Source organism: Hyla sarda, chromosome 1, assembly GCF_029499605.1.
Source record: "Hyla sarda isolate aHylSar1 chromosome 1, aHylSar1.hap1, whole genome shotgun sequence".
Lineage (NCBI taxonomy): Eukaryota > Metazoa > Chordata > Amphibia > Anura > Hylidae > Hyla > Hyla sarda.
In genome coordinates this window covers 177,014,537-177,042,059 of record NC_079189.1, presented here as the reverse complement: position 1 = coordinate 177,042,059, position 27,523 = coordinate 177,014,537, and the positions used below count along the sequence as shown (strand labels likewise).

The 27,523-nt window shown below is 40.1% G+C and overlaps 1 protein-coding gene across 1 annotated transcript in view; it reads left to right on the top strand.

Moving 5' to 3' along the window:
- COL25A1 (collagen type XXV alpha 1 chain) overlaps positions 1-27,523 on the top strand; it is a 452,042-nt gene that overhangs the window by 325,259 nt on the left and 99,260 nt on the right. Inside the window, exons 12-17 of the mRNA XM_056564488.1 lie at positions 6,235-6,279; positions 11,632-11,676; positions 13,148-13,174; positions 15,037-15,081; positions 22,211-22,243; positions 22,341-22,376. Of these exons, the coding sequence (XP_056420463.1) occupies positions 6,235-6,279; positions 11,632-11,676; positions 13,148-13,174; positions 15,037-15,081; positions 22,211-22,243; positions 22,341-22,376 (231 nt within the window). The remainder of the gene's footprint in view (positions 1-6,234; positions 6,280-11,631; positions 11,677-13,147; positions 13,175-15,036; positions 15,082-22,210; positions 22,244-22,340; positions 22,377-27,523) is intronic.

Here is a 27,523-nt window from a genome sequence, read left to right as displayed (position 1 = left end):
GCCAATTATTACCCCCGTACCCAGCGCCACAGGGGTGCCAGGAAGAGTCGGTACCTACAGGCCTGGAGCATCAAAAATGGCGATCCAGGGCCTAGGTGGTAACAGGCTGGCATTATTTAGGCTGGGGAGGGCCAGTAACCATTGCCCACCCTGGTAATGTCAGGTTGTTGCTAGTTAGTTGGTATCTGGCTGAGAATGAAAATAGAGAAAACCCCACACATTTTTTTTTTCAATTGTTTGAATATTTATGCAAAGAACGGGGGAGTTATTCGTATTTTCTTCTCAGTCGGTTACCAACCAAGCAGCAACAGCCTGATGTTACCAGGGTGGGTGAGGACCATTGTTTGTGGCCCTCCCCAGCCTAAATAACGCCAGCCTGTTACTGCCTAGGCCCCTGAGCTCCATTTTTTTACCCTCCAGGCCTGTTGGTACCAACTCTTCCCGACTCCTCTCTGCGGTGGGTACTGGGGTAATAATTGGGGGTTAGCTGGTTTTGTGGCTAGCGCTAAGTCCCGGTTTAGTAATGGATTCCACCTATAAGACGGCTTTCACTACTAAGCCTGTAAAGTAAATTTAAACAAAAAAAAAAACAACACTTTTAAAAAACTTTCATTCCAAAAGCCCTCGCTGGGCATCGATGTAGTCCACCGAATCCGAAGAAGCCCTCTGCATAAACGGATCTGAAATGATAGGAAAAAAACACAGGCCTGGAGCATCAAAAATGGCGACCCAGGGCCTAGGTGGTAACAGGCTGGCATTATTTAGGCTGGGGAGGGCCAGTAACCATTGCCCACCCTGGTAATGTCAGGCTGTTGCTAGTTAGTTGGTATCTGGCTGAGAATGAAAATAGAGAAAACCCCACACATTTTTTTTTTCAATTGTTTGAATATTTATGCAAAGAACGGGGAGTTATTCGTATTTTCTTCTCAGTCGGTTACCAACCAAGCAGCAACAGCCTGATGTTACCAGGGTGGGTGAGGACCATTGTTTGTGGCCCTCCCCAGCCTAAATAACGCCAGCCTGTTACTGCCTAGGCCCCTGAGCTCCATTTTTTTACCCTCCAGGCCTGTTGGTACCAACTCTTCCCGACTCCTCTGTGCGGTGGGTACTGGGGTAATAATTGGGGGTTAGCTGGTTTTGTGGCTAGCGCTAAGTCCCGGTTTAGTAATGGATTCCACCTATAAGACGGCTTTCACTACTAAGCCTGTAAAGTAAATTTAAACAAAAAAAAAAACAACACTTTTAAAAAACTTTCATTCCAAAAGCCCTCGCTGGGCATCGATGTAGTCCACCGAATCCGAAGAAGCCCTCTGCATAAACGGATCTGAAATGATAGGAAAAAAACACAGAAAATTGGTCAGTACATTTATAGTGCCCTTCCTTAAAAAAAAAAGCCCATAAACCAGCTTTTCCTAACAGGGAGCCTCCAACAGTCACTAAGCTACAACCCCATAATTTCCAGATAGCCTTTGGTTGTCTGGGGAAGATATAGGTTGTAATTTAGCAACAGCTGGAGTCTCACTGTTTCTAAACTACAACTCTTGCGATGAAAAAATTAGCCCTCACACATCCCCGTATATGGAAAATTAAAAAAGTTAGAGGAGTCAGAAGAGGCCCTTATTCCCTTTTTATACTGATGCTTAATGCAATAAAGTCAGAGTGTGTTCGCCATACTTGTCTGTTATCTTTTCCTATGAGGGATACACTCTCCTGGTACCAGAGAAGGTGCCACAAACCAAGGTAGAACTAAGGCACTATATGCCAGGGGTATATAGTGAGGAGTAGCAGATCCTTTCCCAAATTTTCATATAAATAGTTTAAAAAAAAATTGAAAAAAGCAAAACAAAATCAAACCTATATAAGGTCCCTTTCACACTGCCACAAACGTCCGCCAGGCACTTTTTTTTGTGCCTTAACGGACGTTATTTTTGACCAGGCTCAACAGGAAACAATGGATCCCGACAGATGTCATTCACTATTATGGGGTCTGTCGGGCAATGTTATTTTTTGACGGGAGTAGCGAGAGGAAAAAACATTGCATGATGTATTTTGCATGATGTATTTTTCCTCACAAAGGCAGTGTAAAATAAGCCTAGATGGATATCATTTCAATTGTATGGACCTACAGAATACATAGAATATGTCCTTTTTACAGAGAAGTGCACTGGGTAGAAACGTAAGGTCCTAAAAGTTACAAAATAGCGTTTTTTTCCCCAATTTTGTCCCACAAATATATTTTTTTGTTTCAGTGTACATCTTGTGGTGAAATTATTAATGTCATAACAAAGTAAAATTGGTGGTGTAAAAAACAGGGCTTTATATGTTAGGTGGAAATTTTAAAGCGTTATGATTTTTAGAAGGTGAGGAGAGAAAAAACGAAAGTGCAAAAATAAAAAAAAACATGTGTCCAAAAGGGTTAAAAAAAAATATTTATATTTTGCACATTTTTTCACAACTGCGAGGAGAGGAGGTGGTGTTACAAAGTGGTGTTCTGAAGTAATTTATTGTTTTTTGCTTATGTGTGCTAAATTAATGGTATTCAAAAGTGATTTATTGTTTTTTGGTTATGTGAGCCAAATTTATCAACCCCCTGTGATAGTATAATAAATATGTCATGCATAAGCAGAACCAAAAGCAAGAAAAAAATGCCTACAGAACTCTCTTACCAAAGCAACGATGATAAATGTCCCCTCATATCATTCAGATTTTGGCATGGAGGATTTGCCGCTGTGAATTTTGTTGCCTATACTGTTAAAGGGGTACTCCGACTCTAGACATCTTATCCCCTATCCAAAGGATAGGGGATAAGATGTCTGATCTTGGGGGTCCAACCGCTGGGGACCCCCACAGTATTGCATGCGGCACCCACCTGTTTTTTGTCCGGAAGCGCTGGAGGGTCTGAGTCGCGACTCCGGGAATGGAAGTCCGTGACGTCAGGACTCCGCCCCGTGTGACATCACGGAAGTCTGTGACGTCAGGACTCCGCCCCCATGTGACATCACGCCCGTCCTCTCAATGCAAGTCTATGGGAAGGGGCGTCACGCCCCCTCCCATAGACTTGCATTGAGGGGACGGGCGTGACGTCACACGGGGGCGGAGTCCTGACGTCACGGACTTCCATTCCCGGAGTCGCGACTCAGACCCTCCAGCGCTTCCGGACAAAAAACAGGTGGGCGCCGCATGCAATACTGTGGGGGTCCCCAGCGGCAGGACTCCCAAGATCAGACATCTTATCCCCTATCCTTTGTACAGGGGATAAGATTTTTAGGATGGGAGTACCCCTTGAAGCCAATGGCTCAGATTTACTGAAATGGTCTAATTCTTTGACCGTTTCTTAAACTTAGACTAACTTAGTTTAGACTATTAGTTGCACATGATATCTATCACATGTTAAGCCATGCCCAAGTGTTGTATCATGGTTATGATCAGTGAGTGACAATTTTATATCAAATTTGCCTTCAGTTAATGCCTTTATTCCCTGGATATAAGTCTGTATACTTTAGTCTGTATACAGCTCAATGTGTACAGGGACCCCGAGGATTTTGGGTAAACCTTACAATCTGTCCCTGAGCACTTCACTTGTGTTTTTCATCGTTCATGCTACAGTTGCAGAGAGTCCTAAGTAAAGAGGTGAGAGGAACTTTAACTCCTGTCACCATGGCAGTAATTTATTGGCCAGTTACAATGTGCTACTGTAGTAAAATACTGCCAGACAGGATCTTCATGCCAAGACTCTGGTCAGTAAAATCACATTATGCATAGGTCTGTTAATGGAAGGAACATAGGAACAGGCTTTGAAATATCTGTCTTCTCAGTATGAATGTATTTTTTGTTGCTTAGATGCCTTGTGTTTTAATAATTGGCTACTTTATGTGTATGTACTGTTCCTTTCAGCCATCAGAATGAGAGTGTAGCTACTGTCAGACATTAAAATAAATACATAGCATCCTTCATTGCACTTTTGGTAATAAACTGCACGCCAGTCCTTGTCTCCTAATAAGTATAGGTAGAATATGCTTATAGTTTACATCCAGTAGTAAGGGAAAGCTGTCATATCTGCACTGACCAATATTTCAGCGAGTATGCCTGTGAATTAATCTTTTCTGTATCTTACAGTAATTGCAATGTTTTTCCATTGTAATCACTGAGACGCTGCATATAAATCTAACAGTGTCAGCAGGCTGGAGAGTGCTCGAGTGTGCCATCCTCTGTAATCTGAATTGTGCTATTCCAGGAGTTTAATCATTGTGCAAATCAAAATATCGTCTGATTGGCAAACCTAATGGTGGATGACAGCGCCCATTTCTAAGTCAGAAGGGAAAAAAACATAATAGAAATATGTAGGATTAGATATATTATGTGAAGTATTCTGGCTGTTTCTAACAGATCAGATTATAGTATTTCATATTTATTACACATTTAAAGGGAATCCATCACATTGAAAATACAGTCTGATCATGGGAAAAAATTTAGTAAAACAAGTAGTTCATTCATTTAATTCTCTGCTTTTTCTGGGCCTGCGGAGTCCAGTGGGCAGTCCCACTCAGTGATTGAATCATTTCCTACAAATATAAATGCAGCACACCAAATGTAGTGTATCAAAAGGTACAACGTTTCAGTAGCCTCACGCTACCATTTTAGCGTGAGGCTACTTAAACGTTGTTCCTTTTGAAACACTATGGAATAAATCACCATTGGACTTGAACTACATTTGGTGTGCTGCATTTATCTGGAATATACAGTGCTGGATTGAAGAACTACAATCTTATGCATGCAAGCATGGATTTATTTCTTGGATGTGCGGCTCCTATCTATCTATCTATCTAGTAATAGAAGAAGAACAGCACAGCCAAGTTGAAGAAAAAAAATATTAATCGTAAGGGGGTGCACGCAGCTCCTGGATCCTTGGTTAGGGGATCATCGTTCAAACAGAAGAAAAATCTTGTCCACAGCACCAAAGTTCATGAAAAAATATGTGTTTTTATTCCATAAAAGGTGTCATTACAACAGCGACGTTTCAGTCAGCTCAACCTGACCTTTCTCAAGCATGCTTGAGAAAGGTCAGGTTGAGCTGACTGAAACGTCGCTGTTGTAATGACACCTTTTATGGAATAAAAACACATATTTTTTCATGAACTTTGGTGCTGTGGACAAGATTTTTCTTCTATCTATCTATCTATATATATATATGTATATATATATATATATATATATATATATATATATATATATATATATATTACTGCAGTGTATATTGTTCAAGACTTATCAATTTATCATTTATTGTACCTATAAATATTAAAGGGGTAGTCCACTGGTGAAAAACGTATCCCCTATCCTAAGGATAGGGGATAAGTTTCAGATCGCGGGAGATAGCGCGTGTTGACGACCGCAAGAAGCAGCGGCAGACACGCCCCCTCAATACAACTCTATGGCAGAGCCAGAGATTGCCGAAGGCAGCGCTCCGGCTCTGCCATAGAGTTGTATTGAGGGGCGTGTCAGCTGCCGCTTCGTGTGATGGTCAACACGCCCCCTTCCCACGGGCTGTCGGGGCCCGTACAGGAGATCACAGGGGGCCCCAGCGGTCGGACCCCCCACAATCTGAAACTTATCCCCTATCCTTAGGATAGGGGATACGTTTTTCACCACTGGATATCTCCTTTAAATAATAATGGGTCGGCAAATGAATGAAGGTTTCCAGCGCTCAAAAGCATACCATAATTTTATTTTATTTTTATTTATTTTTAATTAAATCTTCCTAAAACATGTTTAGCTTGTTACAGACACAGGATAAAAATTCTAGTGCGTTTCAGGATTGCCCCTGTGATCATAGATCTGTGGTTAAGGGGGGCTACCTGAAACTTGCCATATATCCTGTGTCTGTAACATGCTGAACATGTTTTAAGAAGATTTAATAAAGAAGAGTTTTATGGTATGACTTTGAGCGCTGGAAACTTTCCTTTATTAGCTGTCTACTGCCGAAGCCAATACACCAGCAGCTGATCGGAGTGCCAGGCAATGCATCAAGCATATGTGGTTAGCAGAACTATTGTTTGTGAGGATCTAGGGTCTTCTCATGGAAATTACTGTTAACTTTATGGACAAATCGTTCAACATGTCTATTATGCACTGGAATGAATAAATATATTTCATTTTCATGCTGTATCTTGCACATATATTTGTTTGTGTTATTTGTGAACAATAAAACATTTATCTATATCCATTTATTTATAGGGTTCCATTGGAGAGCCTGGAGCTGCAGGACTTGATGGAGAGAAGGTAAAATCATAATGCCAATGAACATTGTATTAAAGAAAAACGGTCACCTGTTCACCCACACTAAACCCAATACACCGGATTATTGTGCGAGTGAACTGGAGACAGATGCAAGGTCCCTGACTCATATACGTGCAGTCCGGCGCCCAGTGCCTCTGAAGATCCTCTTCTGTCTTTGGTGAATTGTGCCCTGTAGGCGGGCCTGCCAGCTGGATTTGAATATTCATGGTCGCTGGTCATGTGAGCGCTCAGTAGGCACAGGAACTCACATGAACAGCGCCCATGAATATTCAAATCCAGCCGACGGACCAGCCTCCAGCATGCAATTCACCGAAGACAGTAGAGGATCTTCAGAGGGACCAGGCACCGGACTGCAGGTACATACATGAGTCAGGGACCTTGCATCGGTCTCCGGTTCACCCGCACTATAACCCGGTATATTGGGTTCAGTGTAGGCGAACCATTTTTCTTTAAACTGCGTTGTACTTGTCTGTAGCGCACTAGTGTGGGGTTCTATCATGAATTTGTAACAAAATATGGGCATAGTGTGGGGCACTCCACCTACTCCTATAGGCAATAATGTGCCTGGTTACTTCTTTTCTGAGATGAGGGATGTGATGAGCTAGATATGGAAGCTCTCTAATTGGCCCTCATGCAGAGATAAAGTGGTAAAGTCATGTTAAACCCATTTTGCCTGGTGTTGTGTAGAATACATTTTCTACTCAACACCTGACCAAATTTCTTTAAGCCCTATTTTATGTCTGGATACATTATATTTAGAAACTGAGTGCACATGCATATGTTTTACATTAAATCAAAGAGTATATGGTGACAGAAGAGACATTTGTGGCCTTTTTAGATATTTCTCAGCTCAAGGTTCTCTCAAATCCAGCGTCCCCCTTAAGTGTTCTGTTGTGTGCCAAAATCACTTTGAAACCTGAGCTAAGAAGAAAACCTCTCCCCTCGCTGACAAGGGAAGGATTGGTGAGCTGATTTGTTCTTTAAAGCTGTAGACTCAGCCAAAAGTCTGTGGCTACTGTTTAACCACAGAGGAATAGAGACAAAATGGAGTGAGGGCCAGCATCCCTAGAAATCATGGGTTGTCTCCAGAATGTAACACAGAACAGATGACTGTTCATTCACTAAATAGGTAAAAGGGATTATATAGACTAGTTAATTGCTATTCAAAGAAAAAGCAGAAATATGTTAGCTGCAGTGTACACATACAGTAGATATGCAGATAGAAATATCAATATAAATGTACTACCAGACAACTAGAAATATGGTCAAAAGTGGTCTTCAGATATGTCCTATGAGAAGGCCAGATTTGTAGGGGCCCTCTGATCCTTGAGTGTTTGCAAAAGGTATTAGGAACAGGATATCATGAAACAACCATTGATTTCTATTTCACCTTGTATATTTTTGGACAATTGTGGGGTCCAAATTCCTGCGATTTTCTGACATCAATATAATACATGAGCACTTGAGACAGTGGCATTTTAAAAAAGGGCATCTGTAAGATGTCAGAGAAGAGTAAATCAGCATCCAGCCTCTCCAAACAAGATTTAAAGGTGCTTTTTGGCACTCCCACAGACGTTCTGAAAAGGATGTGAGGCAAACCATCAGTCAGCTGTCTTATTCACTTATGGGAACACTTTACACTTTGACTTATTTTGCGTAATACTGTACCTCTTGGGACAGCAGATCCTTACCAATGACTCCATGTACAGAGTGTTCCTTAAGTTCATTTAACATGGGACAGGATGGCAAGAAACCACAGTCTTAGTTTTTATGGGGTATGGAAGTAAGAAGGGCCTTACAAGACTTCTCAGATGTGGATGACATTAATGCCTAAGAATAAAGTTTGAATGCTAGGAAAGGGGGAATCCTTTTTTTTAAATGTTCTGTAATGAGGGATTAGGGAGATATTCCAACCTTGGAATTTTGTCTTGAAGGGGTACTCCGCTGCTCAGCATTTGGAACAAACTGTTCCGAACGCTGGAGCCGGCACCAGGAGCTTGTGACATCATAGCCCTGCCCCCTCATGCTGTCACGTTGTCGTCACGCCCCCTCCCATAGAATTGCAACAAGGGGGCAGGGTGTGATGTCATGAGGTGGCGGGGCTATGACATCACGAGCTACAGGCGCAAGCTCCAGCGTTCGGAACAGTTTGTTCCAAACGCTGAGCAGCGGAGTACCCCTTAAAGGGGGTACTCCGCCCCTAGACATCTTATCCCCTTAGAAACTTAGAAAGTTTTACAGATCAAAAACCAAACCATGAGCTCAGAGACAGGACTGTGTGAAGGCACATATCTGAGGAAGGGTACAAAGATATTTCTGTTGCACTGAAGTAATTCTTTAATTGAAGGTTAGAACAACCAGGACTTTTCCTAGAGCTGGCTGTCCTAGCCAAGTAATTATGGGGGGGGGGGGGGGCTTCATAACAAAGAAACTTCTTGAAGATCAACCATCACTGCAGCCATTCACCAGTCTAGGCGTTATGGCAGAGTGGCCAGAAAGACACATAAAAGCCCACCTGGAGTTTGTAAAAAAAAAAAAAAAAAATACAAAAAAGTACCTTAAGGACTCTTAAACCATGAGAAACAAGATTTTCTAGTCTGATTGATGTTGATGGCCTCAATTTTAAATGTCCCGTCTGAAGGAAACTAGGCACTGCTCATCACCTGCTACGTGCTGTCCCTACAGTAAAGCAGCACCATCATGCTGTGGGGTGCTTTTCAGTGACTTGGACATGAAGATTGGTCGGGGTTGAAGGGAATCTGAAGAGTCCTGACCTGAACCCAATGGAACACTTCTTAAAATATCCAAAAATGGCTTTTACCAATGGTCCCCATACAACCTAAAGAGCTGCAGAGGCAAATGGCAGAAAATTCCCAAATCCAGGAGTGCGAACTTTGCGGTCTCATACCCTAGACGACTAATAACTGCCGAACGTGCTTAGGTGCAAAGGGTCTGAATACTTAAGTCAATGCAATATTTTATTGATTCTTTTTCAATAAATTAGCAAAGATTTGTGACAGAATGATGAGGAAAACTAGATTTGTTTTATAATTTTAGCACAAGGCCGCAACGTAACAAGATGTGAAAAAAATTAAAAGGGTCTGAAAACGTTCGTAAAGCACTGTATCTTCTGGCACGTTTGTAAAAGATGGAAGAAAGGCCTAAAAACTAAGCTGTGCCTAAACAAATGTGGAGGTCGTGTATATTGAAGTATTACGTCCTTGTTTTCCCCATGTGGATAATATATAATTGCTGTATCATGTTACCATAAGGAAAGCATTCATTGAAAGGTAGGGAAGAAACTGTCAATGAAGGAAAATGCTCAGACACAATTGTTAGCCAGCTGGGAATTGTTGCTAAGAATTCTTGTCTAATTTCTCTTGGCTTGTGGGTCCTTTACAAAAAAAAGAAAAAGATCCTTAGTTAAAGGTGAATAGCGGACTGAAGGAAGAATAAAATGAAAAGCATAACTCTTGTCTTGCAGCATTACATGTCCTTTCTGTGTAAACACTTCAACGGCAGGCTGCTCAGGATCTGGTATTCCATCTTCCTGATAATTAATCATTAGCCGTGTCTGAACAATATGACAACTTCGATTCGGCGGAGCTGCGGAAAGACCCTGAGCCGAGATATCAATTACAAAACTTTATTAAGTGCGTACTTTTTTATCATTGACTTGCTGCAAGTCATCAGGACACCACCTCATGTTCATGAGCACCGTGAAAAATAGAAAGTCTAAAGTTCAGCAAGTCTGTTAGCACCACCTTGCCTAATAAACTCTGGACGTAACCCTACCTCCTTCAGAAACATCTAGTAGACCACACTGAGTCTGTCTATTGCCCTATAGCCGGGATAACCATGCAGTCTCACAAGTACAGAGATATCGTATTGAGTTTCCAGCCAAAATAACCCCTCCATGGATTCTGATTACAGCGCTGATTGTAAGATTCTGTCAGTATCTTCCTGTACGGTATATCAAATATTCACATGCGTATAAATCAGGATGACAGGTTACATTGTATACTCCTAGTGACCTGGTAGCAACTCGTGTTCTATCACTGGAGCATGTACTCAGGATGAATTATAAAGACAATTACATGTGTCATAATATCACTTGGGCCCTTGACTGTACCTCCCTTTGATTTCATTTGGGAGCATAAGAATTTTCTTTCATCATATTCCTTGCATCAGACTCTATGCATATTGCATTGCTTCTAGTTATAATGAGGAAGATGTATCAAAACCTGTGGAGAGGCAAAGTTGACCGGTTGCCCATAGCAGCAATAAGCTTGTTTCTTACATTCCTAAGGGTGCGTTCACATGTTCATTCAGCGAGCGGAGATTCCGTCTGGCGGCCGCCGCCGAAAATACTTCACTTTGATGGCTATGCAGTGCTCACAGAATCCGCGCAAAGAATGAACATGTTCTTTCTTTGCGCGAAATTCCGCAGTGTGAACGGGTCTCGCGTAGACCCATTCACACTAATGTTAAGTTCACGAGCGGAATTCCGCAGTGTGAACTTAACATTAGTGTGAATGGGTCTACGCGAGACCCGTTCACACTGCGGAATTTCACGCTAAGAAAGAACATGTTCATTCTTTGCGAGGATTCTGTGAGCACTGCATAGCCATCAATGGAATTCCTGTGGAATTCTGCAGGAATTCCCGAGTGTGAACGTACCCTAACAAGGCCTCTGAAAAATGAAAGTCGCGATCTGATTGGTTACTATGGGCAACTAGTCACCTTTGCCTCTGCGCAGGTTTTGATAAATCTCCCCTAATATCTCTGTACAGTATATACACTTGTATGGCCATATACACTCCAAAAGAGGAGATTTATCAAAACCTGTCCAGTAGAAACGTTGCTGAGTTGCCCATAGCAACCAATCAGATCACTATTTTATTCTTGAAAAGGCCTCTGTGTGTAAGTGTGCATGAGCCTTACATTTTATTCTAATGATTCTACCTACATCACCCTGAATTATTGTTTATTTATGTTAATGATACTATCAGGACTGATACTCAAACTGAACTTCCACAGTCTGCTCATATTTGAGATGATGGTGACGTCATGTATCAACAAAACAATAGCGGTATTGCTCATATGAATATATATGTGTATGCAAAATATATACTCTATCTATCTATCTATACAGTGGGACAGAGTAACTATGTAAATAATAACTTGAAATCATCCAAAAGAGTCATTCTGGACATCAACTCTTTGTCCATATTGATATCTGTGAATAGGAATTAAGTTGAATTGATACTGTATCTATAATCTTGGACATTTATGGCTTTGGGCTTACATTTCAAAAATGTTTCTTTTCTCTAGGGGGATCAAGGTACACCTGGTCTAGATGGCATTCAGGGGATGAAGGTGAGCTAATAAAATGCTGCCTCCAGCTGAAGAACACAATATTATAATTATGGTAGTGCTATTGTGTTGTCACCTTTAATCTGCTGTAAGGTTGATTTATCCCTACAGCTTGTTTGACATCTCTACTAATGTGCTAGAAATCAGTGCAAATACATGTCCTGTCTTATCATAAATGTTCAGTATAGAAATACTGTAGAGATCCTAAATGTTTCAGCTCAGTTTTCCTTTAATGTGCTTATATAATCAGAACAGGAGGACAATAGTTAATTTTAGATTTGTGTGTATATATATATATATATATATATATATATATATATATGTGGTAGCAGGGTGTGATGTGGGCAAATGTTGTTATCCAAGGGGCAGATGGCATTAACCCTTTGTATTCATGAAGCCAGGGTATGGTTTAGCCTAACCCCCCCCCCCCCCCCCAAAGGTATACCACTGGATCCTGGGCTAGTCACGGGGGGAGGACAACGGTAGCTTTACATAGGATATACAGTTGGTAAAGTCTATACAGTTAATTCAGGGACCAAGGAGGTGACCAGTGATGCAGAGACCTTAAGGGCTTGCTGGGACTTGTAGTAGGACTGGACAATTGAATGCAGACCACTCTGACCTGACAGATGACAGGGACTTACTTGAGTTGACTCATAAAACTGTGACTTTTGCTTACTTGAATTGATGGTGGCTGCAGGACTTGACTTATTGGCTTCCAACACTCTGGACACATACACTAGGTACGACTGCACTGGACCTCAGCAGGAAGCAAGAGCTAAGAGAGAAAACCTAGCTCCACCCAGGACTTATATGGGGGAGACTAGCAGGGAGCCCATAGGTCACTCTTGGGATCACCTGGTCACTGGTACCTCCTGGGTAACAATCACATGACATAACTCTTAAAGATACAACACATTTTATAATACAATACACTGAAGAACATATGTACAGGGGAAAACAGGTGCAAAGGGCCCTGGGTACACTCAAGGAGGCTGCCTGGCACACACATATATATATATATATATATATATATATATATATATATATATACATATTGGAAAGCTGGCTTAGTTTATGGGTGTTATGGTCAATTACAATGTTGTTTAGAATTAATTTGATTTTCCCCAAAGATAACAGCTGATATTTGCAGATCCCAGTAGGGATGGACTTTGTGATCTGCTTTATATAAAGGGATCTGCGTAATGAGTAGGTAGTAGTAACCCATTTAGGTAAACTGTAGGCGACCAATTACATGACATAAAATAGCAGCAACAACAACTTTTTATTTATCTCAGAGAGTATCTTATATCTAACAATAAACAATGGAGTCTTGTTTATGCAGAACATGTTACTGTAGTACTATTCCTTTTACTGATCATTTCATTATGGTGGGTCTGCATAAGTGGGTTGTGTATATGTTTATTAGTTTTTGTGCCAATTGTAACAATTAAACACTGATTTGTTAATATAGGGTGATCAAGGAGAAAATGGGGAGAAGGTAAGTAGGAACCTCTTTTTGCAGAGTCTGCTGGAGATAAACAGATATGCTTCCAGATGGACTTATTTTTTGTAAATAATAATACAAATGATGATCATGTTGTTCTGAGATACCCCACCTATCAAGAAAACAGGGTTCTCTTAACTCCCATCTTGTGGACCAAGGTGGCCAGTGATGGGTGCAAATAGGAGAGGAAGATGAGGTGAGCTCACTGCTAACTTCATTTAGGTCTGTCGGAACTGCAAGGTTCCAGCTGCCTTCCATTATAAAATAAAGGTTGCACAACATCTGTTTTTCTGATGGTAATGATCCTAGAGGCTAGACTTCCAGCTATTTATTACCACTGTTTTACTTATTGCCTACACATGTAGTACATGTTCTTTTATTATTATATTGGAGATGGATAGACAGACAGACAGACAGACAGATAGATAGATAGATAGATATTAAATATATAGATGGTTGTTTGTTTGAAATTGGAGGTAACATGAAATGTCGCACAGTAACAATCATACCAATGTCTTGACATCATACAGACACTGGTTCAGGCTTTGGTTTACTTCTGTGACCTTTTATTAGATGGACTGTGTGGTTACTACAAACCACAGGCTGTGAACAAAAGAGTTATTCTTCTGTAATAATTCTGTAATTCCCAAACAGCATTGCACAACCGTCATTTTTATTTATAGCAAAACTATAGCATTTTGTTAAAGAAAATATATTTCAGCAGATATTATATACAAAGAAGCGGACATGGATTATACTATATATACCATATACTATTTCCAAGATTTAGATGTCATTTGGACTTAAAGGCTATGGACACCTATGAAAATAATTTGTATTTCTTATTCTTGTTTTGTACTTATTATGGTACAAACACAGAAGAAGTCATGATAAGCTGGTAGAGTCAGCTCCCACTGGGCGCGTGCACTGGTGCTCTCTCAGAAGTCAGAAGAAGTCATCATAAGCCGGGACTCATGATTTTCATAGCTTTATTGGAGACAAGTAAAACATAACAACTGTGCAAAATTCACATTTAAAAAGAGTAGCTGGAAAAACAGGATGTAATTTACTTGTTTCGGGTCAGCTGATCTTTTAATGAAAAGGATTTGTGAAAGGATCAGCTGATCTATAATGCGTAAACTACATCATGTTTTTGCAGCTACTAATTTTGTGTGAATTTTGCACAGTTGTTATGTTTTATATGAAGATATGAAGATCTTATGAGTGCCGGCTTATGATGAATTCTTCTGACTTCTGGGAGAGTACCAGTGCACCTCGCCCAGTGGGAGCTGATTCTACCTGCATTCCATGGTACAAATACACAATAAAAAAATATTGTGTTCTACAGTTTATATTATCAGCAAAGTCTGTCAGAGAAGCCTTATTCTGATTAGCTTCTTATCAGGCTTTCTCTTTCTTCTCTTTCCTGAAAGAACTTATTTTTTTTGCACCAAATGGACATTGAACGGGTCGGAGCACAACTGACACCGCCAGGTCCTGACAGATTGTGATGGACTCCATTGACTTAAATGGGGTCCGTCAGGTGTCCGGTATTTTACAGGAGTTGATCCTAGAGAAATAAATAGGACATGCACTATTTCTTTTCCACTCAACATCTGTCCTTCCGACAGACTGGTTGATGGAGCTCTCTTTAATGTGGTGTGCTGGCAGTGTAAATGTGCCCTTACTAATTCTCAGCATTGTGTGAAAATTCTGATTAATCAAATAAATGGCTCATACAAACTCCAATATCTCATATGTGAAAAAAATACCACCACTTTTTGATATAAAGAGACAATAGTAAATAATAAGCTAAGTTTACAATGACCGGTATTATACACCGTTTCTTCTTACAGGGTGACATGGGGGAAAGTGGCCCTAAAGGTGACCCAGGAGAAAAGGTAAGGCTCCTGCTTCCCTTCCAATCAGAAACACACACATTTTTAAAGGAGTTGTGCAGGGAGCAGAAAGATGTTACCTTTTTCTCACTCCCCAGGTCTCCGCGTCTGCCCTGCACTTGTCACCCCAAGTATAACCATCATATAGATTCGCCCACATGCAACAATTGCCATATGATATCCGCCCTCTCTTGGATATACTTTGGTCCCTCAAGTTACAATATTAATGTTTTCCAGGACAATTATTGTAAGTGTATCTTGAGACAAAATCTCTATGGCAAACTAGTAATTAGTTTGGAAGCCTCCAAAATGTCAAGCAATAATAGGAAAATTGAGGAAAAAATGACAGATTACTAATACAGAGAAAACTTGTTCTTACATATATAAGTCTGGATGCTGTTAGTCACTTTTTATGTAGAGGACAGGAGCTTCTTCAGGTTTATATACAGTACACAGTGTCCCAGAAAAGTGAAATGGAGCCGCCCTCTCCTTGTATCTAAAAGAGGGGGTCATCGTTGCATTGGCAGTATAGGACATGTAGTACCATACCGTCCTGTAGAGAGGCGCAACTGGACACCCAATCAGTTCATGCATTTCAGCATAACAGGAGTTTTACCAGTGAAATGTCAACTCTGATTGACTCGTTTTGCAGACCTGGACTATCCGTAGCATTGTATGTTGAGGATAGTTTCAAGTTACAATGGTCCAGAAAATACAAATGTACGTTGAAATTATTGTAACCTGAGGCAATATATCTTGAGAGCTCACTACTTCCGAGACAAGCGAAAGGCAAAAGTGGATTGCTGTGGGGTAAGAAAAGGTAATTAAAATGCACAAAGGAATCCAGCTTGCAGTATTTGTAGGAACTTTATTACTTCTCTGGGTAAAATAGCACTAATACAAATTGCATGCAAGCTGCATTAATAAACCTCTGCATTGGTATGCACCTGTGGGATTTGTTTATATGTACTTTATATATTGTGGATTAAATGCATAAGAATGAGGCACTGATTGGCGTGAACCGGCCGTCCCCAGTGAAGCCCTCCTTGCACTTGTCTGCGTCTTATCCCCTGACATGGTATTCCCCACAACTAGCATGTTATGTACAGAATAAACAGAATTACAGTCATCTAATGGTGAGTGCTCGGTCCTTTATCGTTTGTACTTTGAAGATGTGATTGAGGATGTCATGCTGCAGATTTTATGCTGTTAAATCAATCATAAAATCTCCAGCATAAAATTCATGGCATAAAAACTGAAACCTAAACTCTACAGCATGAAATCATCAGCCTATACAGTACATGTGAACAATTCCACAGGTTTTTCCCACTTGTTAATAGGTGTCATGGTTGTTACCACACCTATTCAAGGTGGTTTCTCAAACTGAGCTAGACACCTGGGCACTGCTGGAATATAAAAGCTCCTCAGTGATGTCAACTTCACCTGTGTCAGAAGAACTATCACTAGAGATGAGTGAATTTTTGAAAAATTAGTTTTGCCCGATTCGACGAATTTTCGAAAAAATTAGGTTCGGTCCAAATTTATTCGCAGCAAATAACTTTTAAAAATGGATATTTCTGGCCTACAGAGAGGCTCAATAGGGGTGTAGAACACTTTGCCTTGTCCTAACCCCCATAGGGAGTGTGCTGTGTTAGTGAAATAATACTGTTACTCAGTATGATATGTAGATTAGAGGCATCACTATTAGAATCACTGCTTCTGGATGTGGCAGATTTTTTATGTCATTTTTATTTAATTTAATTAGAATTTATTACAAATTTTTGATTTCCCATTCTGGTGCGCATTGAGCTGGCGGTCCGCCATTAGGCAAGCTACCACGTGCTCCAGCCCTTGCCTCTCAGCGCACCCCCATACTCTGAGTGTTCATTTGAAAAGGGAGGGACTGCAGTACCAACAACTTGGACAGGAGCACATTGAGCTTCTGTGCCATTGTGGGCGCATAAAGTTAAAATCTTAACTTTAAGTATCTTAAAATCGAGCTGGTGGTCCTCCGCCAGGCGAGATACCACCTGTTCCAGCCCCTGCCTCTCAGCACCCCCCTGACTGTGAAAGTGCAAATGTTTCATTTAATCAGTTATGGTTCATTGTTATCGCTCTATCGATTTTTTGAAAATTTAATTTAAATTTAAGATTTAATCATAAAATGTGTGGTTACAAAAGACCAAATCCAGCAAGGAGTCACATGTCACATGGCAGCACAATGACAGATCCAAGAGGGGGCAGCAGCATGATGAGACCATAATCTCCCACAATGACACAGCCTGGAGTTGGCGATAGCATGAGGAGACCCTAAGGCCTCACAATCCCTAAGATAAAAATATGAATTTCAAATTTAAATTGAAGATTTATGGTAGCTAGTGCTACCATAAAAATGTTTAGGCAGTGTCCCAGCAGCATGAGAAGACCATAAAATGGTTGAATGACAAAGCCTGGAGTAGGCGGCAGCATGAGGAGACCATAGGGCCTCACAATCTCTAAGATTAAAATATGAATTTTCAAATTTAAATTGAAGCTTTATGGTAGCTAGTGCTACCATAAAATTTTTAGGTAATGTACCAGCAGCTTGAGGAAACCATATAGTGGCTGAATGACACAGCCTTGAGTTGGCGGCAGCATAAGGAGATCATAGGGCCTCACAATCCCTAAGATTAAAAGATGAATTTTCACATTTAAATGGAAGATTTATGGTAGCTAGTGCTACCATAAAAATGTTGAGGTAATGTCCCAGCAGCATGAGGAGACCATATAGTGGCTGAAAGACACAACCTGGAGTCGGAGGCAGCATGAGGAGACCATAGGGCCTCACAATCCCTAAGCCTTAAAGATGAATTTTATATTTTATATTGAAGTTTTATGGTAGCCAGTGCTACCTTAAAAATGTTTAAGTAATGTACAATCAGCATGAGGAGGCCATATAGTAGCTAAATGACACAGCTTGTAGTTAGCGGCAGCATGATCCATGCCTGATTCATCTTCACAAAGGTCAGTCTCTCCACATTTTTTGTGGACAGGAGGGTTCTCCTTGGGGTGACTATGGCCCCCGCTGCACTAATCACCCGATCTGATGGCACACTACTGGCCAGACAGGACAGCTTTTCCAGTGCAAACTCTGCTAGTTGTAGCCACAATTCAAGTTTTGCTGCCCAGAAGTCCAGTGGATCTTCAAGGTGTGTTGGCATGGGCATGGCAAGGTATGCCACCACCTGCTGGTTCAGGTCCTGCTCCAGGTCTACCTGCTACTGAGGAGATGCTTCACTATGCGGGTGAAGAAATCCACTCATCAGCTACTCATCAGGCTGCTACTGATGGAGCTGGTACTGCTCCTGCCACCCCTCCCCAGAAGCCATGGCAGTTGAAGGTGAGTGCAGAGGGCCCCACAAGTCAGACCTGTGAGAGGATGTACAATGGCGCCGATAGGCATCGGCCAACTGACTAAGTAGGATGTCTCTGTAGTAGTTCAGTTTGATGCTGTAATTGAGATGTAACTCTCGATTCAGAACACCTCTTTGCGACTTATGTGCTGTCTGCAGCCAGTTTTGTAAGCCAGGTCTGGGCTGGTATATGTTCGTGGTGTAATTGAGTGCTATGCAACAAATCTGTGACTTTTTGAGAAAAGTCACAGTTCATAAATCTCTTACCACTGCAAAGTGAAAAAGGCAAATCTGTGTACAGAACTCCAAATAACGAAGTCCAACAAGGCCTAAGCCTTGATAAATGTCCCCCATAGTGTTAAGTCGTTTTAACAAAGTCAAATAGATATAGGAACACAGGAGGAAACAATAGTAAATGCGACACAAAAATACTTATGCAGAAAAGAAGTAGAGTAGAGAAGTAGAGAAGAAATAAACCTATTATTGCCTTCAAGCACAGTAAGGGCAGGTTCACACTGTGGAATTTCTGTGCAGAATTTCTGCCGGAGATCGAGCCGGCGGCACTAGGACCGCGAAGGCTACATTGCCGTCCCCATAGATGGCAATGCATTTCTGAGCAGATTTCCCAAAAGATCCACCCAGAAATGCATTGCCGTCTATGGGGGCAGCAATGCAGACTGCTCAGTCCTAACGCCACCGGCTCGATCTCCAGCAGAAATTCTGCCCAGAAATTCGGCAGTGTGAACCCAGCCTAAGACTCTAAAAAACTTTCTTGTAAGGAGTAGATTTACCAACAATACTAAATATTCCAGCTGCTTACAAAACCCACCCGTTAAAGGAAATTTTACCTTGGGAAATTGCAAATATTGCAAACAAATTGCAAACATATTGCCTGGTAAAGCCATATCTTTAGGCGGTCAACAGTTTTTGTGCAGTCAAAATAAAAACATCATCTATTGTAATTTTTGCCCTTGTAGATGGTTCTTCATAGGGTCGGCAACTAAACCCATGTTCACACATTTTAGAGAACGCTTGAGATTTATTAAAACAGGGATTGGCAGTCCACAGTTTATAAAACATATTCAGACTAGGCAGGAAGGGAAAACTGGAAGAATGATGCCATTGTCCATAGGAACCACTTCTTTGATTTTTAATAAGGCCTCTGAAAAATAAAAGCAGCAATCTGATTGGTTGCTATGAGCGACTGTACCATTCTTCCTCTAAACAGGTTTTGACAAATGTTCTCCTATGTGTGTATATGTCCCTACTATCTATGCTACTTATCTGGATGGTGATAGTTCTTCTGACACAGGCGAGGTTGATGTCATTGACAAGCAGTGATATCCCAGTAGTGTTCCGGCATCTAGTTCAGTTTGAAAAACCACCTAGAACGGGTGTGAAACGGTCGTCACTTGAATAGCTCCCTTTACCCTGGCTATCTGACCTGCAACAGCTTTTAATGGATTAAATAAAAGATGGACTTTTAATACTTCTCAAGTATGGGTTAAGTGTGCTTTCTATTTTTTTTTCTCCTATTTTATATGGAATAATAAAATATAACTTGCACTTCTTGTGGCTACTATAGTCAGCAATGTTTATAGACATCTATTAATATTCAGCGTATTATTTTCAGCTATGTTTTCTCCAAAATGTGTGATGTGTTTCTAGCCAATGTTTTGTTTATATAAGTATTTGTCACTGCGCAGCACTGCAGGAAATTGTTGGATGACTGATAAAGAGACAGAATGTAATAAAACATGAAAATACGAAAAACATGTAATTATCATAAGTAAACAATGCTTCATCTGTGGCTCCAGTCCAAGCGAGCCTCCTGCTGTAGATCTCCGAGTATGTGCAAAGAAATGTTCCCACATATTTCTACATTTCATATATTTATCTGTATGTGTCTTGAACTCTGCTCCAGCTTTTTTTCAGTTCTATTGTATAGTGTTGAGCACGAATATTCCTAATGCAAATTTTTATCGCGAATATCGGCACTTCGTGATTTCGCGAATATTTAGAATATTTGTTTTTGTGTGTGTTTTTTTCACATGCAAATCTTTATGCAAATTTTTCATGTGAATATTGGGAATTATTGGGAATTACGCAAACATAGGAGGAATAATCGTCAAAATACTCGCGAAATATCGTGAATTCGAATATGGCCCCTGCCGCTCATCACTACTATTCTACATATGTCACATTCATACATTATTACCAATATTCAGCGCTTGCCACGATTGTAAAGAAGGTATACTATATTGCTGCGTCTGTATAATTATCGCTGCTGTGGAAAGTGATTGTACTTATTGTAGTTATAATTAATGAAATGTTCAGTTAAGTCACGCAGGGAAAATTTACATACAAGAGAAAGACAGCCCATTGCAGCTTTAAGATTCTGACTTAGTCACAAAACCTGTGAAGTGCGTCCCCAGCCCATGCCACCTGATATGTAATAATTTCACAGCTTGTGCCATTCGCATTTATTTTTTAAAGAATACGTTAAGAACAATAATTGTTCTGCAGGAAATTACATCTGATTGCTGGGATATTTCCCACTGAGCGCACAAATAAAGTCCTCACATGTTAGGTTACTTTTCAGGCTTCCTGAGAAGTGATTGCTTTGGATTAGGGAACCGGAGAAAGTATAGTGCCATATACACTTATATTCCTGACCCCTTCCTTATGAGAACACCATTTACTCTTGTTAAGTTATGGACCATTAGACTTTGATGGGCCATTGAGTTTACATCTACTGGTAAATATTAATCTTATGTCATCAATGAAACACATGCTGTATACATATTGACACCTGGAACCCTTTACTTTTAATGGTCTGTGTATTTTGTCTACACTTGAAACCATCTTTTATGTATTTTTAAGCTGCCATATGTCAAAGTCCGGTCATTCTTCTTAGGACATGGGCACATCAAGTAACTTATCTGACCTAAATAAGAAACCACTGAGTACATTTTTGATTGAATAAACCACTTAAAGTTCTTTAGTTACACTGTCACAGTGTACTCAACTCTAAGCATAAAGTAGCAATTAGACACAATTGTTCTTTACCATTTAATTACCTGTCTTTGTGTCTAACTGCATCTTATAGCAGTAACAAGATGCCAAGCACATGGTGATTTATACAGTCAAATCTCTCCAGAAGATCACCTCTTTGGGAAGACCACCCCCTTGTCCTGACCAGATTTCCTGTGACTGATTTTCAGTTCCCCAATATATTATGCCTACTGGATGTCTTTTTAAGATGACAACTTAAAGAGGTTACACTGTATTAAGATTATATTGTCCAAAAACAAAAATGTTACCAAGATGAGTATCTTTGTTAGGACCATTTGGGGCCTACACACATTCACTTTTTATGTACATTAGATTTGTATGCCCAAGAAAACTTGCTAAACTTGTCTATAGGGTTACAATAGTCTGGCAGTAGACAAAATACTGTAGTTTTAGCCTTCATTGGGCTGGTGTTTGTCAGTATATTAAAAAAAACTAGGTATGGAAATGCATAGTAGAATATTATAGGGGACTTTCCTAGGCAATAATTAGATTGCTTATACTAAATAAAACTATACACTTATACTAAATAAATCTATGCTTATGCAGATAACCACTCTTCATACTGTTTCATAAAAAAAATATTTAAAGAAAAAGTACATTGTTTTCCTCCAAATTTGCAATCTTCAGAAACCCTTTTTCTCTTCATTTTATTTTGTACTTTTTAGGGTGACCCAGGATCCTCTGCTGCTGGCATAAAGGTCAGATCATTTACTATGTCAACTAATGTGTTATTTTCCTAATACCAATATATTGATTTAATTATCTAATTATTTCTTTATGATATTTCTGTTTCAGGGTGAACCTGGAGAATCAGGCCGTCCAGGGATAAAGGTAAAATTTATCAGGACTGTAATTGGCAAACATATGTTAGATGTGGAAAACAAATTAATAGACATGGATGATATTTATTGTTGTAATACCATTACATGATACATTCTCTTTCATGAATTATTTTATTAGGTAGCCATGTCTGCCTTTGTTCTTACGTCTTGGCTAACCCGTGACTGCAATAGGGGCTGTGTTTGAACATTAACACTGCATGTTTAACTAAGCAATGCCATCACACTTTGACCATTTTGAGGCAATGTAAACTGTCGGATGTTTAACTGCTCCTAATGTACACCAATTCAGGTATCTAATAGTAACAGTAAAGAAGTGATAACCTAGTAATGGTAAGCATTCATATTAAACAGAAGTTATTATTCTATGTAGTTGATAGCAATGGCTTTTAGGCATATTCTGTGGCATCAAAATCATAATATTGTACCTACTGACAAGAAAAATATCTCAACATCTTACATTTATAATGCACACTTTTGTCAGAGATACAGTACAGTGCTTACCTGTTTAATACAGAGTCTGTGCCAAGAGGTTAGCAGTAAAATGTAAGCCATTCCACATAAAAAATGTTTTGTAAAATTAAAGAGTTAACAATTTCCGTGTATCCATTCCCACTGGGGCTGTCAATGCCTTATGGTTTGGGGCTATGTAATGTCAAGGCTCCAGAAATGAAAAAAGATCAATATTAACTTTGCAGTGGCACCAGGTGCTCTCAGGACATAGTCACCTTCTGAGAGATGTGCTAATTTGAGCTACATTTGATGAAGGCCCAGTTCTCCCCGATACTATTAACTGTTTAAGAAATGCTGTTTCACGCCTTTATCCCAGCACCAACTCATACCTTTATGAAAACAAACTAACAAGTTGGTGACTAGACTTCTTTCTCTTTTTGAAACTTAAAAAGGGCATGTGCTTGGAGTTTTTCTGGGGGGGGGGGTTTGTCACACTCCATAAACATGCTGATAGATTAATAAACTTTCTATTGTATAGATACTCTAAGTTTTTTAGATGAATATTGTTTAAATAGTTGATGACGTATCTTTTTAACACCTCTCTTATTCTGCCTTGGTGAGTGGGTAACTGGGAAACTCAAATGTGAACAAATGGCATGAAAATATTATCTACATAACACCAAAATGGGGAAACTCATCTCTAAAACAAGTCCTCTTCAGTCAGATCTTTTACTACAAAATGCCATAACCTAACTGAAAACCTACAATGTCCATTAGGGGAGAATTATGCTGAATATTGGGGAAAAACAGAGCTGCAGGACATATTTACTCTTTAACTCCTTGGGGATGGAGGACGTACCTATATGCCCTCACCCCGCTCCCTGTCTATAACGCGGGGCCAAGCAGGTCGGGCCCGGCCTCTAACAACGCCTGGGACCCGTGGCTAATAGCGCATAGCATTGATCACGGTGCCGTGCGATATTAAACCTTTAGATGCGGCGTTCAAAGTTGAACGCCGCGTCTATAGTGAAAGAAAAGCACTGCCGGTTAGCTCAGGGTGCAGTTCGGGATGTCCGCGGTGAAATTGCAGCATCCTGAACAGCTGTAAAGACAGCAGGAGAGTCCCTACCTTCCTCCATGCTGTCTTATCGCCAAATGACTGCTCAGTGCCTGAGATCCAGGCATGAGCAGTCAAGCGGCAGAATCATTGATCAATGGTTTCCTATGAGAAATAGGAGCTATAACATTGAAAAAAAAAAGTTAATAAAGATCATTTAACCCCTTCCCTAATAAAAGTTTGAATCACCCCCCTTTTCTCAATAAAAAAAAAAACTGTAAATAAAAATAAACATATGTGGTATCGCCGCGTGCATAAATTGGCAAATTATAAAAATATATTGTTAATTAAACCGCACAATCAATGGCGTACGCGCAAAAAAATTCCAAAGTCCAAAATAGCGTATGTTTGGAGTAGTTAGGGTATATATGAGTTTGTTTCGAAAATATAGTTTGATGACAGGTACTCTTTAACTGTACTCATAGCAGATCACATTTATACTGTCATGACCGGGGGTGGGCAGGGAGAGTGAGCCTTGCGCTGTCCCTAGAAAAACTCTCCCTGTCTACTTGCCCATCCGCCCTAAACGGCGGATCGACAACTTGGAGCCGGTCCCTTCCTGAGCTAAAGTGCAATGGCATAAAGGTTCACAAAGAATACAGTACATAGTCAGGGACAGGTAAGAAACATAACAGGAATATAACAAAAAAAAAACAGAATAGATATTAATATAATACACGGAACACTAGACTAAGAACCGGATGAGTCTGAACAGACTCCAGAGAAAACTTCAGAAGCCAAGCTCCAAAACATGGAGGAATACAGATCAAGATACCAAACAGGAAGATTACAAAACCAAACTCCATAACATGGAGGAATACGGATCAGGACTCTAAACAGGAATACTAAATACTGAGCACACGTACAAGCAAAAGACTAACAGTGTGAACACAGACTAACATAACAAGGTTAAACCGGAACAGACAAAAATAATACTAAAAGCCGACAGATGTACTTAAAACCAAGCAGACTAGAATCTATATCGTAACAGGAATGTAACCATGGTTAAAACTCAGACAGACAGACATAGCAAAGGTTAATCATAAAACAGTCAGAATAGAACTAATTACCAGCCGATTTTTCCAGCAAAGCTCGGGTTTTAAAACCACACCCAAGCTGTCATAGGCTGAGAGCATTAACTCTTCCAACACAATGAAGAATTAGCACAAAAACTGTATAGTCATAAAAATAATATAAACTCATTTTTATATCAACTGGCTCCAGAAAGATAAACAGATTTGTAAATTACTTCTATTAAAAAATCTTAATCCTTCCAATAATTATCAGCTGCTGAAGTTGAGTTGTTCTTTTCTGTCTGGCAACAGTGCTCTCTGCTGACATCTCTGTTTGTCTTGGGAACTGCACAGAGTAGAAGAGGTTTTCTATTGATATTTACTTCTACTCTGGACAGTTCTCGAGTTCAGAGAGCACTTTGACAGAAAAGAGCAACTTCAGCAGCTCATAAGTACTGAAAGGATTAAGATTTTTTAATAGAAGTAATTAAAAAATATGTTTAACTTTCTGGAGCCTGTTGATATATACAAATTCCTGGATAACCCTTTTAAGTCAGTTCTTTGGAAGGACCCAATCTTTCACAAAGGTTTGTAAAGGCCGACTGCATTGGTTGGTGCTTGATTTGAAGTGATTTGAAATAAAACACCTGAATACAATTATTAACAGGTCCAAATACTTTTGGCCATATATTGTATCTTTGCTTTGTCAAACTGACAAACAGTTCATTTTGTGAAAGAAAACAAAAACAAATCAATACGGCCTGACATTTCTTTGGTACCAATGTACACACATTTCTTTCATGTAGCTTCGATGTGAAAATGATGTTTGCTCTGTTCTTTGAAGGTGGCAATCACACTTCAGGTAATTTTCTAAAATTAAAGCATTTTGAACATCACCGTATAGCAAGAAAAAGACATAGAAAGCTTTGTTGTAAGGATGAAATAGAGAACGCTTCTAAAGCAAAAATAGGGCGACTAAAAGCTTGAATGTTTAGACTGTCTCTGTGCGCAGAACATCAAAATACGATACGATTAAGCAACCTCGAAAACAATTAGGCTTATTTAATAATAAAAGGAACGTTAAATGCAAACATTTTCCTCTTTTCTCTTGGCACATTTCAACAGCGCCAGACTTAAAGACTTCATTGAGTTGGTTCAGATTGTGCAATATAAATGAAATCCATGCTGTGATTTTTTATTTATATGGGGCTGCCAAAGGTACAAGCACACCTCTTATCTAGAGATGTGCCAGAAGTAGTAGGCATTGTGCAATACTTGGTAGAAGGCCTAACCCTGTCTTGGACAACTATGAATCGTAATTCTCCTAAAATTTATCATGGTATTGATTCTCCTCATTATAAGAAATGAAGTTTCTAAATAGACCCTTAGACTAAGTGCACATTGTGTAAAGTTAATTCTACGTGCACATTAGTTTTATTTATAATCGGACACAAAAGGGCTGCCCTTGTTTTGCAGTTACTTATTTTTTTACCCATTACAGACAACAATGTGCACGAAAGATAAAATATGTCGAAAAATTTTACGCAGTGTGAACTTAGGCTAAATTAACACTTGTTGTTGTGGTAGCTTTTTTTAAGCCAACACCAAAAGTGATTCAAAAAGAAGTAACAGTATAACAGAAAGCCTGATAATATTTATTTTCATTTTAAACAGTGTTGATTGTCTCCTTTAATGTTTTTTTGGGAAAAACACCATTGTCGTTTTTGAAGCAGTTTTTTTTTGCCAGAAGTGGATCCAACAGAAACTAGAAGTCGAAGGCTAAGGTCACATTGCCCTTTTGCTCAGTCCTGTTAAAGGGGTGCTCTGCTCTAGACATCTTATCCCCCATCCAAATAATAGGAGATATGATGTCTGGTTGGGGGGGGGGTCTGGCCACTGGGAACCCCCACGATCTTCGGGCCTGCACTGTGGTGTTCTGAACACAGAAGCTTGGAGCTTCCATGTTCGTGATTTCACGCCATGCCCCCTCTATTCATGTCAATGGGAGGGGGCTTGACAACGTGGTCGCCCGTCATCCGGCACGGAGCGGAGTTCGTTCTGTGTGCTGGATGACTGGGATGTCTCACCAGAGATTGTGGGGTGGTCCCGGCGGCTGGACCCCTGCGATCATACATCTTATCACCTATCCTTCAGGGGTCAGTTCAGCCCTTTTTCCGGGGGAGCACAACGGACTCCATCAGGTCATCACTGGGTCCCGATCCTATTAATTTGAATGCGGTCTGTCGGAGATCTGGTAGTTACCAGAGTTTAGCGCAAGCACTATTTTTCTTCACTAAAATCAATGGAATTGCAGATGGAGCTCAACGTAATAGAGCCTGATGACCATGGGAACTTAGCCTAAGTCCTTCCTTTATATTTCCTATTCCATTTAAATCCAATTCTGGTTTGGGCTCAGAAATATGCATGAATTCTGCAGCAGTAGTATTCCACAACATGCTGTATATATGTGTGTGAAACTACAATACAAAGGAAAATACTGTATGTCCAACTGTTCAGTTTAAGTCTCTATAAAATGTTTAATGACTTTGCCAATAA